The sequence below is a fragment of the Malaya genurostris genome, chromosome 2, assembly GCF_030247185.1.
Source record: "Malaya genurostris strain Urasoe2022 chromosome 2, Malgen_1.1, whole genome shotgun sequence".
NCBI classification, from domain to species: domain Eukaryota; kingdom Metazoa; phylum Arthropoda; class Insecta; order Diptera; family Culicidae; genus Malaya; species Malaya genurostris.
Window position 1 is genome coordinate 151,753,053 of NC_080571.1, and position 18,549 is coordinate 151,771,601.

The 18,549-nt window shown below is 37.7% G+C and overlaps 1 protein-coding gene across 6 annotated transcripts in view; it reads left to right on the forward strand.

The window, feature by feature from the left end:
- Window positions 1-18,549, forward strand: part of LOC131427593 (nose resistant to fluoxetine protein 6) — a 1,835,865-nt gene that overhangs the window by 1,120,384 nt on the left and 696,932 nt on the right. For all 6 annotated transcript variants that reach the window (XM_058590935.1, XM_058590937.1, XM_058590936.1 and 3 more), the window contains one exon: window positions 15,287-15,463. In XM_058590935.1, coding sequence (XP_058446918.1) covers window positions 15,287-15,463 — 177 coding nt within the window. The remainder of the gene's footprint in view (window positions 1-15,286; window positions 15,464-18,549) is intronic.

Below are 18,549 nucleotides of genomic sequence, written 5' to 3' on the forward strand. Positions count from 1 at the left end.
TTCATACGGACGCGGTTAACAAAATTAAAGAATCAATCACCACAGTACCAGTCCTAAGTATTTTTGACGAGAGCAAAGAAATAATAATCCAAGCGGATGCTTCAAAATGTGGTCCTAGCATGTCTCTTGCAAGATGGAAAGCCGGTAGCGTACAGTTCAAGAAGTCTTTCAACCAGCGAACAAAATTATGCCCAAGTGGAAAAGGAGTTTTTAGCCATTCTCTTCGCGTGCAAAAAGTATCACCACTACATATATGGAAGAGAAGTTAACGTGCAAACCGACCATAAACCTCTAGTAGCGCTGATGATGAAACCGGTGTCAAAAATTCATGCCTCAAGGTTGCAACGAATTAAGATGAAGCTTTCAAAATATGATCTAAAACTGCATTATGTTCCAGGCAAACACATGTACTTAGCTGATTTTCTTTCGAGAGCATATATTCAATCAGAAGAAAAACCATCGTCTAGTTTGGATTATGTAGTACACACAATAAATGTTTCGAGTGACAAGCTAGAGGAGTTCAAGATAGAAACGAACAAGGATCCGGTTCTTTCTAAATTGCTACAGCTTTACCGAAGGGGCTGGCCGAATGACCGTTCCAAACTTGATGAGGACTTACGATACTATTGGCAGTTTAAAGATAAGTTGTATGAAGACGGCGGGTTGTTATTCATGGAAGAAAAAATATTCGTACCTGGCACTATGAGACGACAAATGTTACAACTGCTCCACGAAACGCATGGAGGAATAACAAAAACTAAGAAAAGGGCAGAGACATTTTTTTTCTGGCCCAGGATGAACAAGGATATCGAAGATACTGTCGCAACGTGCGCTGTTTGTGAGAAGTTTCACAGGTCAAATATCAAGGAGATCACAACAATTGTATTAAGTTTTAATAAGATTAAATTGTTTCTAACCTCTCCCTACTAATTTACCTTTTATGGCAGCTTCATTGTAGGTTTACGTCTGCGGTGTTCTTCTGGTAGCTCGCACTTCTAGTTTTCCGTTGTCTCCGTTGCAACGACGACGACGACGCACGTCCAATCACAAGTGTCACTTTCGCTGAACACAATACTACGCCTCAAATTGAGGGTTCGCCTTCTTCTGAATTTTTTGTTTGTTCGTTTCTCTCAGGTTAGTAAACGTAGTTTTTAATGTTAAAGAACTTCACAACGCATTTGTCTTTTGCCTGTGAAAAGTAACATTTTCTTATCATCTCACTTCTAAATACAGATTAGCAAACGCAGTTTTCAATGTTAAAGAACTTCACAACGCATTTGGTTTTGACCTGCGGAGAGTAACATTTTCTTATCACCTCACTCCTAAATATCCATTTAGAGTTGATCGCACTGATAAACGCACGGAACGACCGAAATTAGCTCTGCGCCTAATTCGTATTACTGTTTTTGAATTAGTTGATTTTAACAAAAAAAATTCTAAAATAACTATAAAATTAGTTAAAATTGAGAATTTACTTTGCTGAAAAAAACTCTTATTTTTAGAGAAGGTGATTAGTTGGCGAATATTCTGGACACAAACTAGCAATATTTCAATCCAGTACGAAATTCTCATTGACAACAAATTTTGTTATTAAAATCAGAAAATTTGTTTCTATTTATCTATCACCATCACTACTGAAGGACAGGGCAAAGAAAACAAAAATGAAATTGGTTTTATTAACAAGTTTATTAGCTAAAAACTCATGAGAAGTGTCAAAGCAAAAAAAACCATTAAAAAGCTAAAAGGGACAGTCTTGTTGTAACTGCTTGAAAATTGTTTAGATGTTTTTCGCATGTGTTACGATATATCCATATATAAATTTCTAAACCGATATGTAAAAATGACGTAAACTGTTAGTGGAAAGTGTATTTATTCAGAATTTGTGCGCATTTAAAGCGATTCTGCGTAACAATGTTTTTATGGAGAACAGTTTCGAATATTGCACTCTAATTGTATATGTCAAATGATGTTTTTTGTATCTTCTAACCTTCTGGGCTACGCTGTCCGGTGTACTACTTGTACCGAGTGCTCAACGTTTTCAGTGAGATAGTCAATTTCGCGAAGTCGAATGAAGAAAACAGCAATTGAGAAGAAAAATTTTCAAAAAGAAGTTTATGTTTCGCTTATGTTTTTTTCTCCAATACAACATCGTATTTATACCTGCCAATATAGAAAAGATAATCGTGACTGAAATTTTTTTCGGTAGTAGTGTGCCATCTAGCCAATACGGTGCTAACGTTTTTTCGGTGACAGAGCGCCATATAGCTGCAAATGGCAGAAACCAATTCAACCATTTATGTTGGTTGAAAACAACGTTTTATTTCTCTAATTCAACTAAAAAATTAGTTGAATGGATATGAAGCGTGCCTTAGCTAAGAAATGACAGCACGTTTAATTGGTGAATTCAACTAAAAAAATAGCCATTTCAACAAATATTTTATTATTATTAAGGGAATTAGAATTAAAAAATCTAAATTAGCAAAAGTAAGATTTTTTTAGTTGTCTCAAAAATTAACTAACTAAAATCAGAAAATCAACTAATTTTTTCGCCAAAATGCTGATTTCGGTCTTTCCGTGCGGTGTCTTCTTATTTCCGTCTCAGTAATACTACTGAATAAAACAAGTCAGAAACGAGAAACAATCGTTTTTCAACAAAATTCTGAGGCACGATACATAGTTTTCTGTTATGTCTTCGTTCAGATGCACAATATCCGTTGCGTGGTTGGTCGGTCCAATAAAAACTCTCCCTTTCTTCTGCTAAAAACGGCTTAACACAAAATTGACACAAACGGTCACTGTCTATTATTTTGTCACTGTCGCCATGTTCTACTTGTACTGTTTTAAGTTTACTTTTGGCCATGTGATTTTTTTTCACTCGTAATTAAAATAAAACTCTACAACCTTTAAGTTTGGTTGTTCATCTAGAATTGATTTATTCAAACGTTTTCAAACTTAAGCTAACCTACTGCCTGTTCCATGATGTACATAAAGGTAGGAGGAGCCAGTTTCTATTCTTTCGTTAAATAAATTGTTAGCGGGAGAGAGGAGGGCGAGAGAGAGTATCGATTGGTGCATCAATGCAAAGAAGGCGATTGAACCTATAGCGCATAACGCAAGGGAAAGAAATGTCGCCTAGGCAGATAGTGTGGGAAGCTTGCTTAACTTGCTGTGTGCAGCATATGTTGCAACACGGCTGGCTTGCATGGGAACTTAGTGTGAACCAACTTTTTTGGTTCAGTGTAAACGAAGTCAATAGTAGTTCTAATTATCGCTCTGTGGATTATCATTTTTATATAGTGTAAAACTATTGCAAACTTTCTAATTTTTATCGCGTTTAGTGAGTTGAGGTGCACTTCACTTCTGTGATATTCAGGATTTTTTGACAAAACGTTTAAAGCTGAATTTCTCGCATATAATGCTCGTCTGAAACTAAAGTAGCTGCCATCTGCGTTATATACATTGAAGCCGTTCAACACTCACGAGTACCTCAAGCACTCACGGCTCTGACATCTGATCACAACTCTCATCACAATGACAAGAAAAAAGTGTGACGCTGATGTTTGTTTTGGTTCTTCTAGTTCGCGAGGCACCAAAATAGCATGCCGTTCTTGCTCTAAAAATTAACATGTGAAATGCGCAAACTTGAGCATCTCGGCAGTTAAATCTTTTCGAGATTGCCCGGGAGTATACTGGTTGTGCCCCCAGTGCCGGGAACTATCTTATCGTAACGAGACTACTGATTAAACACTGCAGCTTATTCTTCAACGCACTACCTCGGGTCTAAAGTTAATTGGCTCTTTAATGGATACTATGCAAGTTTTTTGTCGCATGTACTCCAACACTTGTGCTAGACCTAGATGCGTCAATCGTTCCGGACTACAGGATTATGCTGATCGCTCTGCCAACGATGGTGCTCGTTTTTTTGAGCGTCTAGACGACTTACATCTCGATTTGACTAACCTCTTCGAATCGATACTCGAGGACAACAATAAAAGGCCTCGCACCAGCAGCACGGGAAGACCATCTTTACCCCAAGCTGAGAAAAAACGGAGAGTTGATGTTCCAATAGCAAATCAATCTACCTTAAAACCTACAGCTTCACTTGTTTCAGACATGATTACCGACGATAAATCTGCAAGTCCATCCCGTACCGTTGATGTAAACAATGTAGACACTGCCGTCATACCAGTGACAGTTTCTATCGCTCATACCGTTCATTCATCACCGCCATGCATTGCCATCACCAATACCTGCAACACTGTCACTGCTCCGCCACCACCGCAAACCACTACAGTTTTACCTGCACCGCCCGTTAGCAGCACAGGCTCTCTACCAGACACTCTTCTAAACATAAACAATTATGCTGCTCCGCCACTGCCACCAACCACTACAGTAGCACCGCCAACACCTCTTACATCTTGCATCGTTAACAGCAGTTCTCTGCCACTACCAACTACCACCGCAGTCACCACGAATTCCACTGTACTACTACCGGAACCATTCACTTCCAGCGCCGCCAATATCAACTTTATGCAACCACCTGCCGTTAATTCACATACTTCTTCTGCCACCTTTATCAACAAACCACATAGCAACGGTCCTATTGCACAACGCATCACGTTCCCATCGCAGCACACACCAACATCCACCTTTATACATACGTCGGAAGTATCGTCCAACAATCTTCCAGGCAAGCTAATGTACAAATCAAATGTTCCTTATTCAGGGCCTACACTGTTCAATTTCGCTCCTAGTAATGCACATTCGAACCCCAGAAATGAAACAATTTCCTCATTAGTCACTAATAATTGTACAGATGGAATGAATAGTCAATTCTCTACTCTTCTAGTAGCACCTCCTACACGACAAATATCTACTGATGCCAGTAACGGCAATTGGTACTATTTAACCAAATTTCTTCCAAGTGAAACTGAGGAGAATATTATAAGCTATTAGGAATCGCGAACAAATTGTAATCGCTGATTTATTTTTTGTTTCAAACTCGTTAAACAGTAAAGAAAGTGGTCTCTCCTGCACTTTCTTTTATCTCCTTCAAGCTAAGTGTCCCTTCAGGCTTTGAGCAACTAATAACGTCACCAAATTTCTGGTCCAGCGGTGTGACGAACGCCGCTTTTTTAGAACGTAACCCAGTTCTGAAGTCACATATACATGTGCCCCAACGCAGATCGAATCCATCGCTACCCTTGTCTCAACGAATGCAAATTATACGCAACAGCAACACTCAAGCTCTATCTCCTCGTTCGTTCATAACCACCCCTCAGCCCAACCGTTTACATATTGCCCCTCTCGTTCCAACAAGATACCCATCTCTGCCAATATCACACAAAACAAGCGGAGATATAGTAATTACTCTGGTATAGAAATTTACTATCAAAACACTGGAGGAATGAATAGCTCTCTCGTCGATTATTATCTTGCTTGCTGCGATGCTGCCTATGATATTTATATACTTAGTGAAACCTGGTTGAACGAGAACACTCTGTCTCATCAAATATTTGATAGCAGTTATACTGTCTTTAGACAGGATCGAAATGATCAAAACAGTAACAAAAAAGGCGGGTGGGTAATGTCAGCGACATAAATGGATGTCGTGAATACGAAAACAACTGACATGTTCCTTAACACTTCCGAATATCAATTGTATGAATTATGCAAGCATTCCCCTTTTTCACATTTTTCGCAAAAACAAAGAAGGCTGCACTTGATCTCGATTACTGTGAATTTCACACAGCGAAAAGTGCACAAATCTAACCAAATTGTTCTTGATTTGCACTAATTTATAGGATATTTACCTTCGATTTGCGAAAAACAAATCCTAATAGATCTTTAGAAAACTTTTAGAGCCATTAGAACGGCTGATATTGTGTAATGCTTTCCACCGTTGTTTTTTGTCGTGAATACGACTTACTTTACTATGGGGTGCCTTTTCAAAATTTACCCTCTGAGAGAGTGATAAGTTTTTGATCGTGAATATCTCTTGTTGTATCTAACGAATCAACATAATTTTTGCTACATGCCATCGGAAATATGATCACAATTTTATGATAAAATTTTCAGTTGTGTGACATAATCTCAAATAGTTCAAAATTAAACTTTTCTGAAATGTTTGGTATAAACGAGTATCAAATAGGATAATTCATATGGCGCGTTTGCCTTTCTCATATTTTGAAAGCTCATAGCTCAGTGATCTGTGGAAGGATTTATATAATCTAACTACCAATAGAATCGAAATTTTTCAACTTAAACGTGTATAGCAAAAGCATTGAAGTATTTCAATAGTACACTATTGAAAAACCTATCTCATTTGACCCATGTCAACATCAGCCAATCAGAACGCGTTCTGAGGAAGAGAACAAAATATCTGCTGCTATACAACAAATCGTTCGAGAAAAATGTTCCGAAAAGTGGTGAATATCGTAGTGAGTTCCTCAATTTGGTCCTTCTGAATGCTAGAAACGAATCCCTACAGCATATTGATAGTTTCTTTCAATAAATTATGCAAATCCGAAATGAAATAATCGACATTAAAATTCTATATGCGGCTATTTTTATAGCCGTTAGGACCGCCCATTAGTGAAAAAGCTACAAACGAAATCACATAAAAGGAAATCTCTTAACAAAAATTGAAACAGTTTGGATTCTATCGCCACTGCGAGCAGATGTGTTTTGTGTCGCCTGCACAGCTAGTTTCGCTTTCGACAAGAGCGATTACGTCACAGCTGCCAGTCATTTCGATGGATGAAAAATCAACGTTGGAGAGCATTATAAAAAATCAGCCGTTCTAATGGCTCTAAAAGTTTTCTGAAGAACTATTAGGATTTGTTGTTCGCAAATCGAAAGGATCTAGTATAGTTTGGTTAGATTTTTGCACTTTTCGCTGTGTAAAATTCACAGTAATCGAGATCAAGTGAAACCTTCTGTGTTTTTGCGAAAAATGTTCCAGAGTTCGTAGAGAACTGCACAATTTGACCTCTGATTGCTAGAAACGAATTCCTACAGCATATTGATAGTTTCTTTTAATAAATTATGCAAATGCGAAATAAAATAATCGACATTAATATTCTGTATGCGACTATTTTTATAGCCGTTAGGACCGCCCATAAGTGAAAAAGCTACAAACGAAATCACGTAAAAGAAAGCTCCTAACAAAAATCTAATCAGTTTGGATTCTATCGCCAATGCGAGCAGATGTATTTTGTGCCGTTTGCAAAGCTAGTTTCGCTTCCGACAAGAGCGATTACGTCACAGCTGCCAGTCATTTCGATGGATGAAAAAGCATCGTTGGAAAGCATTATAAAAAATCAGCCGTTCTAATGGCTCTAAAAGTTTTCTGAAGAACTATTAGGATGTGTTGTTCGCAAATCGAAAGAAAATATCCTCAGTTTAGTGCAAATGTAGAACAGTTTGGTTAGATTTTTGCACTTTTCGATGTGTGAAATTCACAGTAATCGAGATCAAGTGAAGTCTTCTTTGTTTTTGCGAAATATGTGGAAAAAGGGAATGCTTGCATAATTCATACAATTGATCAACTAATTGATATTCGGAAGTGTTAAGGAACATGTCATTTGTTTTCGTATTCACGACATCCAGTTATGTCTCTGACATTACCCACCCACCTTTTTTCCAATGCTAATGACTGGCAGCTGTGACGTAATCGCTCTTGTCGAAAGCGAAACTAGCTGTGCAGACGACACAAAACACATCTGCTCGCAGTGGCGATAGAATCCAAACTGATTCAATTTTTGTTGAGAGATTTCCTTTTATGTGATTTCGTTTGTAGCTTTTTCACTAATGGGCGGTCCTAACGGCTATAAAAATAGCCGCATACAGAATTTTAATGTCGATTTTTTCATTTCGGATTTGCATAATTTATTGAAAGAAACTATCAATATGCTGTAGGGATTCGTTTCTAGCATTCAGAAGGACCAAATTGAGGAACTCACTACGATATTCACCACTTTTCGGAACATTTTTCTTGAACGATTTGTTGTACAGCAGCAGTCTGCTGCTGCCAGCAGATATTTTGTTTTCTTCCTCAGAACGCGTTCTGATTGGCTGGTGTTGACATGGATCAAATGAGATAGGTTTTTCAACAGTGTACTATTGAAATACTTCAAAGCTTTTGCTATACACGTTTAAGTTGAAAAATTTCAATTCTATTGGTAGTTATAGATTATATGAATCCTTCCACAGATCACTGAGCTATGAGCTCTCAAAATACGAGAAAGGCAAACGCGCCTTATGAATTATCCTCTTTGATACTCGTTTATACCAAACATTTCAGAAAAGTTGCATTTTGAACTATTTGAGATTATGCCACACAACTGAAAATTTTATCATAAAATTGTGATCATATTTCCGATGGCATGTAGCAAAAATTATGTTGATTCGTTAGATACAACAAGAGATATTCACGATCAAAAACTTATCACTCTCTCAGAGGGTAAATTTTGAAAAGGCACCCCATAGTAAACCCGGGTAGAAGTGATTTGCAAACCAATACCAAATTCTGTCATTAAAATCAAACATCTCAATGGTAGAAATTAACATTATTTAGTTTGAAATAAGAGTTAAAATATCAAAAATCATATCAAAGCTTGCATGAGAAAATAGCAACAAAATAAAAAATTTTGTCATTGTAATATCAAACCAAGAACAAAATATTTATAGAAGATGAATTTGTTAATTATTTTATAATCTAGCTTTTAGAATAGAGTAATATCTTAAGTATTTCTCTTATCTGATTCTGATGCAGTTTATTCAATGGTGTTTATTTGAAGATAAAACTACTGGGTCAATTTACTTAATGAAACTGAAATAGCTCATCAATAACGAAATAAGATATTATAACTAATTTTGATCTTGAACAGATATTGCACAATGTCTTGATCCCTTGATGAAATATCACGAAAATATCAAGTATCGCTCTGACAACACAGAAACATCAAGCCAAGATATGATGGTAAAATTTGTTATTATTTTGACCTTTGTTTGTTATTTACACCTACCCGGGAAGTAAGTCGTATTCACGACAAAAACTGGCGGTGGTGTTCTTATAGCTTGTAGATCGACATTTAAATCTCGCTTGGTATCTCTCCCACATGCTGTTAGTGTAGAACAAATTTGGATAGCTCTATCTTTCACGCATTATACACTTTATTTGTGCGTTCTTTACTTCCCGCCAGATCGCGTAAATGATATTGATATGATAGAACGACATTTGTCTTCTCTTTCAATAATTATGGATCAAATGGGCTTGAATGACAAAATTGTTCTTCTTGGTGATTACAACTTTCCTGGCATTAAATGGATTTATTGCTCGTCCAGATATTTGTATCCGGATGCTACATGCTCATCGAAAACGATCACGACTCTTGGACGACTACAGTACCGCAGGTTTAGTGCCACTAAATGGAATTCACAATAGCAACAATCGTCTTCTCGACTTGTGTTTTGTCAGTCAGGACTTAGTCAGTACCTGTACCGTATTTACTGCTCCTTCTGCTGTCGTTAAATCATGCCACCATCATCCGTCGCTTCACGTTAGTCTGGTGGACTGTAAGCCAGTCTTTTATGAAAACATTGCTGAGACTAACTATTACGATTTCAAGAATGGTAACTTCAATGCCATGAATCAGTTCCTGCTTTCGTTTAACTGGGGGTCGTTATTGTCAACTTGCGATAGTAACTTAGCGGTCACATTATGGACGAATGTAGTTTTATATTCCATTGATCAGTTCGTACCAAAAAGACAAGACCGCAAACCAGCTTATCCCCCTTGGTCCAATCGTACTTTGAAGCAATATAAGTGCGCTAAGAGATCTGCTTTGAAAAAACTCTCTAAACGGCCATCGCTCCAGCTGAGATCTCATTATATGTATCTTAATAGTCGCTATAAACGACTAAACAAAATTTTGCATCACGCTTATTTACTTCGTGTGCAACGAAATTTAAAAAATAACCCTAAAAGCTTTTGGAATCACGTTAACGAACAGCGTAAGGAAATTGGATTACCAACTCATATGGCACTCGGTGAACTTCAGTCATCAACCCTAGTCGATACCTGTAATCTATTTCGAAGGCACTTCAGTAGCGTTTTCTCTAAAGAAGTCCTCAACAGCGATCATGTATCCGAAGCAGTCATTAACGTTCCTCGTCGTTCCCCTATTGGACCTCACCCTCGTATCACAACGACCATGATTAATACGGCTTGCTCCAGGTTGGAATGTTCTACTATCGCTGGACCAGATGGTATTCCTTCAATAGTATTGAAAAGATGCCTGAACAGTCTCCTAACGCCACTGATAATACTTTTCAACGCATCTCTCGAGTCGGGAGTATTCCCCGATTCCTGGAAGAAGTCATATATCTTCCCAGTGTTTAAAAAAGGAAAAAAATCCGACATAACTAACTATCGCGGAATTGCTTCACTTTGCGCTGTCTCAAAGTTATTTGAAAAGAATATTCTTAACTTTTTAACCCACAATTGCAACGACTACATATCTGAAACGCAACACGGATTTATGCCTAAACGATCAACATCTACAAATTTAATATCCTTCACTTCATTTATCATCCGTTCCCTACAATCACGCCGTGAAATCAGTGTAAATTGCGTCGACCTACTTGGTCGACGCAATTTACACTGATTTCACGGCAGCGTTTGATAAAATACATCATCAAATAGCAATAGCCAAACTTGACAGGCTTGGCTTTAATTGTGCTCTACTGAAATGGATGCAGTCATATCTAACTGATCGTGAGATGTCTGTGAAAATAGGAAACAGGATAACAAGACCATTTGCTGTTAGTTCTGGAGTTCCTCAAGGAAGTCATTTAGGACCGTTCATATTTTTACTCCATCTCAACGATCTCAACTTCACTGTAAAATGTTTCAAGCTATCATTCGCTGATGATTTCAAACTATATCATCTGATAAATGGCCCAGATGACGCTTGCTTTCTACAAGCTCAACTTGATGCTTTCGCAAAATGGTGCCTTGTCAACAGGATGGTACTGAATGCCTCCAAATGTTCCGTTATATCCTTCTCCCGAAAACGCTCAGTAATTTTGTATGACTACAACCTCTCGCAAAACATTCTCAAACGTGAATCGTTTGTGAAAGACTTAGGAGTAATCTTAGACAGCAAACTTGATTTCAAGAACCACGTCGACTACGTAATTTCAAAGGCTTCCAAACTCTTAGGTTTTATGTTTCGAATTGCTAAAAGTTTTTGTAACATACACTGCTTAAAAGCCCTTTATTGTGCACTGATCCGGTCAATCCTCGAATATGCTTTTATTGTTTGGTCACCTCATTACTAAACTGACATCGATTGTGTTGAAGCTATTCAACGTAAATTCATTAGATTCGCTCTTCGCAATCTACCATGGAGTGATCCATTTAACCTTCCAAGCTACGTGGATCGCTGCCGCCTTATTGACTTGGATCTGCTGTCTGTTCGAAGGAATGTTCACAAGGCCGTTTTCATAGCGGACTTAATTCAATCGCGTATCGATTGTGCTGATCTCTTACGGTTGGTCAATTTCGACATTCATCTTCGCAGTCTTCGTTCACACCCGTTTCTTAGAATTCCCGCTGCTAGAACCAACTACGGGTATAATGAGCCTTTTTCTAGTATGTGTCGTTTACTGAATAGTTGCTCCGATGGTTTTGATTTTCATTTATCCCGAAATGCAATAAAGCGATTGTTCCGTGATTCCTTATCTATTTAGTTGTAGAGCTAGGGCAATTTTACAAGAAAATACTATACAGCTAGTTGTAATGTAATTCAGTTTAATCGAAGTCTTATATTGTACCACATTTAAACTAACTAATTCGCTCGCCTAAATTATCCCGGTCGTTCTTTCCTCTTTTTTCTGTCTTCCACCATCCATTGTTTTATCATTAATTAGATCTACATGCCGATTCTAACCCGGTCGTTTTTTCTGTCATCTTACATCGTTTTGATAACTAATTAGATCTACATGCTGTTTTTAACCTCGTCGTTTTTTCTGTCATCCAACATCTTTTTGATAACTAATTAGATCTACATGCTGATTTTAACCCCGTTGTTCGTTTGCGCTCGTTTAGCATCCCCTCCGCCAACCCTTGTATTCCATTTATCTATCCACTTTTCTCCTCTCTCTCACCCTTTAAGAAAGAGCACTATTACTAATCTGTTATGCGTGGTGTCTTCAACTAGTTATAGTGTTATAAATTTTGATTTGACTGTTAGTTTTAATTCTAGTGGTAAGCCTAATGTATCTGTTGGAACTTTGTAATCTGTTGATATAAATAATGAGGAGGTTTTATGCCTGCTGGAGCTTAAGTCCAACGGGCTTTTCCCTGCTCACAAATAAATAAATCAATAAATAAACACGGCTGGGTTGCATGGGAACTTAGTGTGAACCATATGGTTGGCTCTTGGGAAATGTAACGATCGTCAAGTGTTTTACGATTTGTTACTAATTTGGATGCATGGTGCTTGAAGGATAAAGGATGTAAGGATTGGTGTTTGGGATTTTGGTGCATCTTCGGTTTTAGTTTATGATCTGTGATCAGAGAAGGATTGGTTAGATATCGTGTGAATGCTGGAATGTGGGAAAGTATTTCGTTTGGGATAGTCGGGTCAATATTATCATGCTTTCGACAGCTTCGCTTTTTATCGAATGACCAATCAGAGCGATGCTTTCCCTTTGATCTATCGCTTACTCCTTCAAGATCGTCGTCTATGGCAGGGAAATTCGGTATGCCGGAGGTTTTTAGCAGACAAAATAGGACACTGCTCGCTACTAATCAAAATTTCCATCATTTATAATTGAAAATACGTGGCTTGATACATTCACATTGAAACTTAGAAATATTTCCAATCAAATGATGAAATAATATTAATAATTGATTCAAAATAGACTGAGTTGTAAATGTTCGAAAGCTGAACACACTTATATATGTGTTTTTCTTTGAGTTTCTGATTTGCACCCCTATATAGAAAATAAAGATGTGTTCCACATCAAAATCGTGAACACGGAGCGTGTTTTGCTCCTCCGTATATCTCGACCAGTGTTGCTCAGAAAATTATGAAGAAGGTGGAATATTCATCTTTTATATCGATGAAGTTGTAAAGCAACAGATATTTTATTATCGCACTCAGAACGTGTTCTGATTAGCCTCTGCTGACACGGGTCTAATCAGACAGGTTTTTCAATAGTTTACTATTTAAACACTTCAATGTTGCTGCAATACACGTTCAAGTTGAAAAATTTCGAACCCATTGCTAATTTGACTATATAAATTCTTCTACAGATCACCGAGATATGAGCTATCAAAATACGAGAAAGGCAAACACGCGTAATGAGTTTTCCTCTTTGATACTCGTTGATACCAAACATTTAAGAAAAGTTTAATTTTAAATTATTTCAGCTTAAGTCATGCAACTGAAAATTTTATCATAAAATTTTGACCCTATTTCCGATAGCATGTAGCAAATGTTAGATTCGACAAGAGATATTCACGATCAAAAACTTATCACTCTCCCAATGGGTAAATTTTGAAAAGGCACCGTGTAAATTTTGAAAAGGCTGCCGTGAAAGTGGCAGTAAAGCAAGCCACTTTCACGGATCACATTTCATGATTCCTGGCGAAGTGTAATAAATATATTTTTTTTGTTTCGATTGAAGAGGTTTTAACCTTAAGGTCATTCGCCTCTTTGGGCCAGAAAAACTTTCTGACCCTATGTGCGGGGTTGAGAATTAGAACCAGGCGGCCTGCGTGAAAAGCATCGAGTACCCATCACACTATAACTGTCCCCCAATAAATATATTAAATGTTCAAATCCTCTTATAACCAGAAATTCTAAGCTCTATCTAAACAACAAATTATAATTTACTAACAAATGTTAACACCAGCCATGCTATTTGAAGTACCAATTTGGTCGAGCTGTACAAATGAGTTACACAGACTCATAAATATAGAACCATTAGACGTGATGTCACATAAGCGATTTCTGACAAAAATCGATGAAATCTTCAATAGGATTGATTCGCTCTCGGTATTAGTTGGTAAATTAGTATATAGGTTCCTTTCCCCATTACACAATACAAGTAGGTATACAATTTTCCCTCCAAAAAAATCACAGAATTGCGGAAACAAATGCGGTCTTAATGGCAATAACCAAATCACGTATATAATATAGCTGAAAAGTCACCACTTGTGACTGAACACCAAATTTAAATCTTAATAATGTAATTTTGATTCATATTACAATAAATAATACATTAAAAAAATAACGTCTTGACTCAATGGTTCATAATTTTTTTATCTACCAACTTTTCCAATGTCAGTGGAATGCGACGATATGGCTGAATAACCGGTGAGATGGCAGTATTAATTGGGATATCTACGTTTACATATTAAACAGTTTCCCTACCTGTAACGACATAAAACTCAACTTCTTCACTTCGTTCTCCAAGTGTCACAACTGCAGTATATGGACCATGAGCTGGTAACTCGTAACCTCCGTATGATTTGAATACTCGTGAAACTTTTGTTTTTGTCCCAACACTGCAATTTTATTCGATTTTAAAATCTGCCAGACTGATTCACTCAATAAATTGTACTTTGAGCCAATTACTACAGAAGTTACAACACCGCCAATAACGCACGCAATTTTATCATTACTAATGTTGTTACAAGAAACACATATTCCTCCTCTGTTTCGTCGATGTGTTTGACCGTATTACATTCTTGATGTCCGATCTCGACGGTTTTGTTATTCTTTTTTCTTATGCTGCCGAAATCACGTTTACACAATTCATTCATGATCTACGCTTGTGACATTTTCTCGCAAAACCATCATAACTATTACATTTGTTACGCGATTTACCCTTTGTTGGACACTTTTCATCTTTTGCCATAGGTCCATAATATCCTTAACGATAACATTCCACTCACATCGACTGAGTTTCTGGATAATTTTTATGGATTGGTTTTACTTCTAATTTGTTCACATCACAGATCGACGCCTACAATTTTGTGCAACCAAATGATTTTTCTTGTTGCGTTACCGTTCCAAAAATCTTTGCCACATTTAGCATTTCTTTAAGTGTAGCATCGCCTTGTTTGAGGAGGCATGGGAGCTCAGAAAGAAAAACATCCCATATAATGCGGAAAAGATTAATTTATAGCGTCATAACTCTTTGCTGTGTTTGTAATCGTTTTAAAAATCCAAAGCCAATACCTAATCAAAAATTGTTTTATTCACAGGCATGTTCACTGGATATATATATTATTTCAGAAACGCTCCCCCGAAAATATCAAATTGGTTGAATGGGGTATTATGGATGGGATCTTCATCGATTATTTTAGTACTTGTGTTCGGTGTTTGGAATGGACAGTTACCTGTAAGAGATACTGCACTCTATGTTAGTTTGGGACACACAGGTTAGTATAACTGTATATTTTGCTAAAAATCAAAATAAACGATTCTGAAGGTCTATAGGGTAACAACGACATTTTGGCCACTTCATATATTTTAGCCCACCTAACAAACCTCATGGATTTAATCGATGTTAAGTAACCAATGTTGAATTTGAACCTTTTCACATTAAATTACCTATTGCGGAAGGGTTTTATTTATTTATTTATTTATTTATTTATTTCTTATTCCTTCATCTGACCTGTTATAGTCTCCATGAAGCATTGGAAGGGGAAAAGCCCAATTGAGGATAATTCAATAGTCCAATTGGGCGTAAAAACCCCTTCATATTTTCTGACGGTTGACAATAATACAATTATACAAACATTTTCATATTACATTGTGGGCTTACACTTATACATTACAATAATCTTCTTAGATTAACTTTTAAAATATCACATGAAATGGAAAAATCAAAACATTCATAGGCACTATTAAAACTATTACACATTCCCCTAATGGGTTCGTTTTGTCCATAGTCAGTACGTTGATAGTCAAGTCATAAAAAGTTCCGCGATCTTAAAGTTTTAGGTGGTACATTGATATTTACTTGAGATAGGATATTAGGAGCGTCAATTTGTCCCATCAATAGTTTCCCTATAAATACAGCTCTGGAAATATTTCTCCTTTTTGAAAGTGTGTCCATACCCAGTAATCGACAACGATCAGTATAAGGTGGTAGTTCTGTTGGGTTGCGCCAAGGTAAAGATCTGAGGGCGTAGCGGAGGAATTTAGCTTATATTGATTCAATTCGGTTAATCCAAACATCCGCGTAAGGACACCATATTACCGATGAAGCTTCAAGAACAGATCGGACAAAGGTGAAATACAATGATCTGAGACAGTAAGGGTCACTGAATTCATTTGCTATTATAAAGATAAATTCAAGATTCCGGTTAGCTTGTGCAATGATATGGGAGTAGTGGTCTCTGAACGACAGCTGAGAATCAAGAACTACACCTAAGTCCCTTACAATTGATACTCTCTCAAGGAAGATATTACAACATTTGGTGGATATTTTTACAAAGTAGGCCAAAATAAAATCATTCCTAAAGTGCAAAATTACCTTTGTTACCCTATTTAAAATAATATATGAAAACATGTTGCTCCGTCTATCTAAGATAACCGATTCTTAGCCTACATAATCATTACATGGCTATTAATACGATTCTACTGACTTTAATGTCGTTTTCGTTTGAGAAAACTGAAACTGATCCAGGGTAGTTTCATCAAAAAAACACTTTTCACGAAACTATGTTGATTTCGTACTTAGCAACGGAGGTTTGAGCAAACCTGATTAATAACCAGGTTCGAAACAGATTCGATTTTCAGTTCAACAACGTTTTTTTTTATTCAACATTATAATATAATTTTTAGGCACACTGCTGAAGCTCTAAGATGCCAAGGGTATTTACTAATCTTAATTACGACTAACTTAAAACTAGATAGTATCATTATGTAATGTAGTATCGGGGTAGCGGATTCTCGAGTATTCAGCTTCCAGCAGACGACTATCCATGTTGGCCGCATCCTTCGGTCCGTGTGGGTCCGCGAGAAACACCCCCAGGCTACGAAGGCCCGGCGGGTGGCCCGCATGCTGGTTTTCGACTGGAGCGGTCTTCCGTGGACGATGATGGTGATGTTGCGGAAGAGGATGAAAAAAAAGTAAATATTGTGGAAACGGGGTAAAAAGGGGATGTGGGAACAAAATGTCTGAAAACGATAGAGATCTAATTAGTTGCCATCGAGATGGTGAAGAAACAGGGAAGGGGTAACGAAAAAGTTAGAAAAGATCTTGTTAGTTCCAATGAAGATGGTGGACAGGGACGGGGATCGAGAGAATCGGGCGGATGTTAGTGTCGAACCTGTAGGTGGAGTTTATACTTTCTGAGCGAGGATTAACACATTACACTTGTATATCAATGTGTTTAAGGTACTGGTATATGAGAAGCATATATAAACTATCCCGACTCGCCAACACATCCCGAACTGGAACCTCAGGCGGTCTACCTCGGGCCCTAAGGGATTCCAGTAACTACGACCTTACGTCACGATACTCTAAGCGCGACCACACGACATGCTCGATGTCCTGATAACCGTCGCCACAGATACAGAGACCGTTCTCCGCGAGCCCAACACGCCGGAGATGTGCGTTGAAAGTGTAGTGATTTGACATGAGCCGCGACATAACATGAATGAAATCGCGACTCACGTTCATCCCCCTGAACCAAGGTTTCGTCGATACCTTAGGGATAATGGAGTGTAGCCATCGTCCCACTTCGTGATTCGTCAATGAAGTTTGCCAACTTTCGAGAGTTTTCTGACGAGAGATACTGAAAAATTCATTGAAGCAGATTGGTCTTTCATAAATATCACCTTCAAATGCGCCCACCTTAGCCAATGAGTCTGCCTTTTCATTGCCCGGAATGGAACAATGCGAAGGGACCCAGACTAACGATATTAAATAAGACCGTTCAGATAAAGTTCTCAAATGTTCCCATATTTACCCCAGAAAATATGGGGGATAATTTCCTGGCTTCATTTCCCGGAGAGCTTCTATTGACCTCAGACTGTCCATGACAATGAAATAATGGTCTTCGGGCAATGTTTCAATGATCTCGAGGGTGTACTGAATAGCAGCTAATTCTGCGACGTAAACTGAAGCCGGATCACTGAGTTTGTACGAAGCGGTGATGTTCTGATTGAAGATGCCAAAGCCTGTGGACTCGTTGATGTTTGATCCGTCAGTGTAAAACACATTTTCACAGTTGACTGTTCTAAATTTATTATGAAAGATATTAGGGGCCACTCGAGGGCGTACGTGATCCGGAATTCCACAAATCTCTTCTCTCATGGATGTGTCGAAAAACACAGTAGAATCAGAAGTATCCAAGAAATGAGCACGGTTGGAAACAAACGAAGAAGGATTAATATTCTGAGCCATGTAATCAAAATACAAGGACATAAAACGGGTCTGAGAATTGAGCTCGACAAGCCTTTCGAAGTTTTCAATCACCATCGGATTCAAGATGTCTCATCGGATTAGCAATCG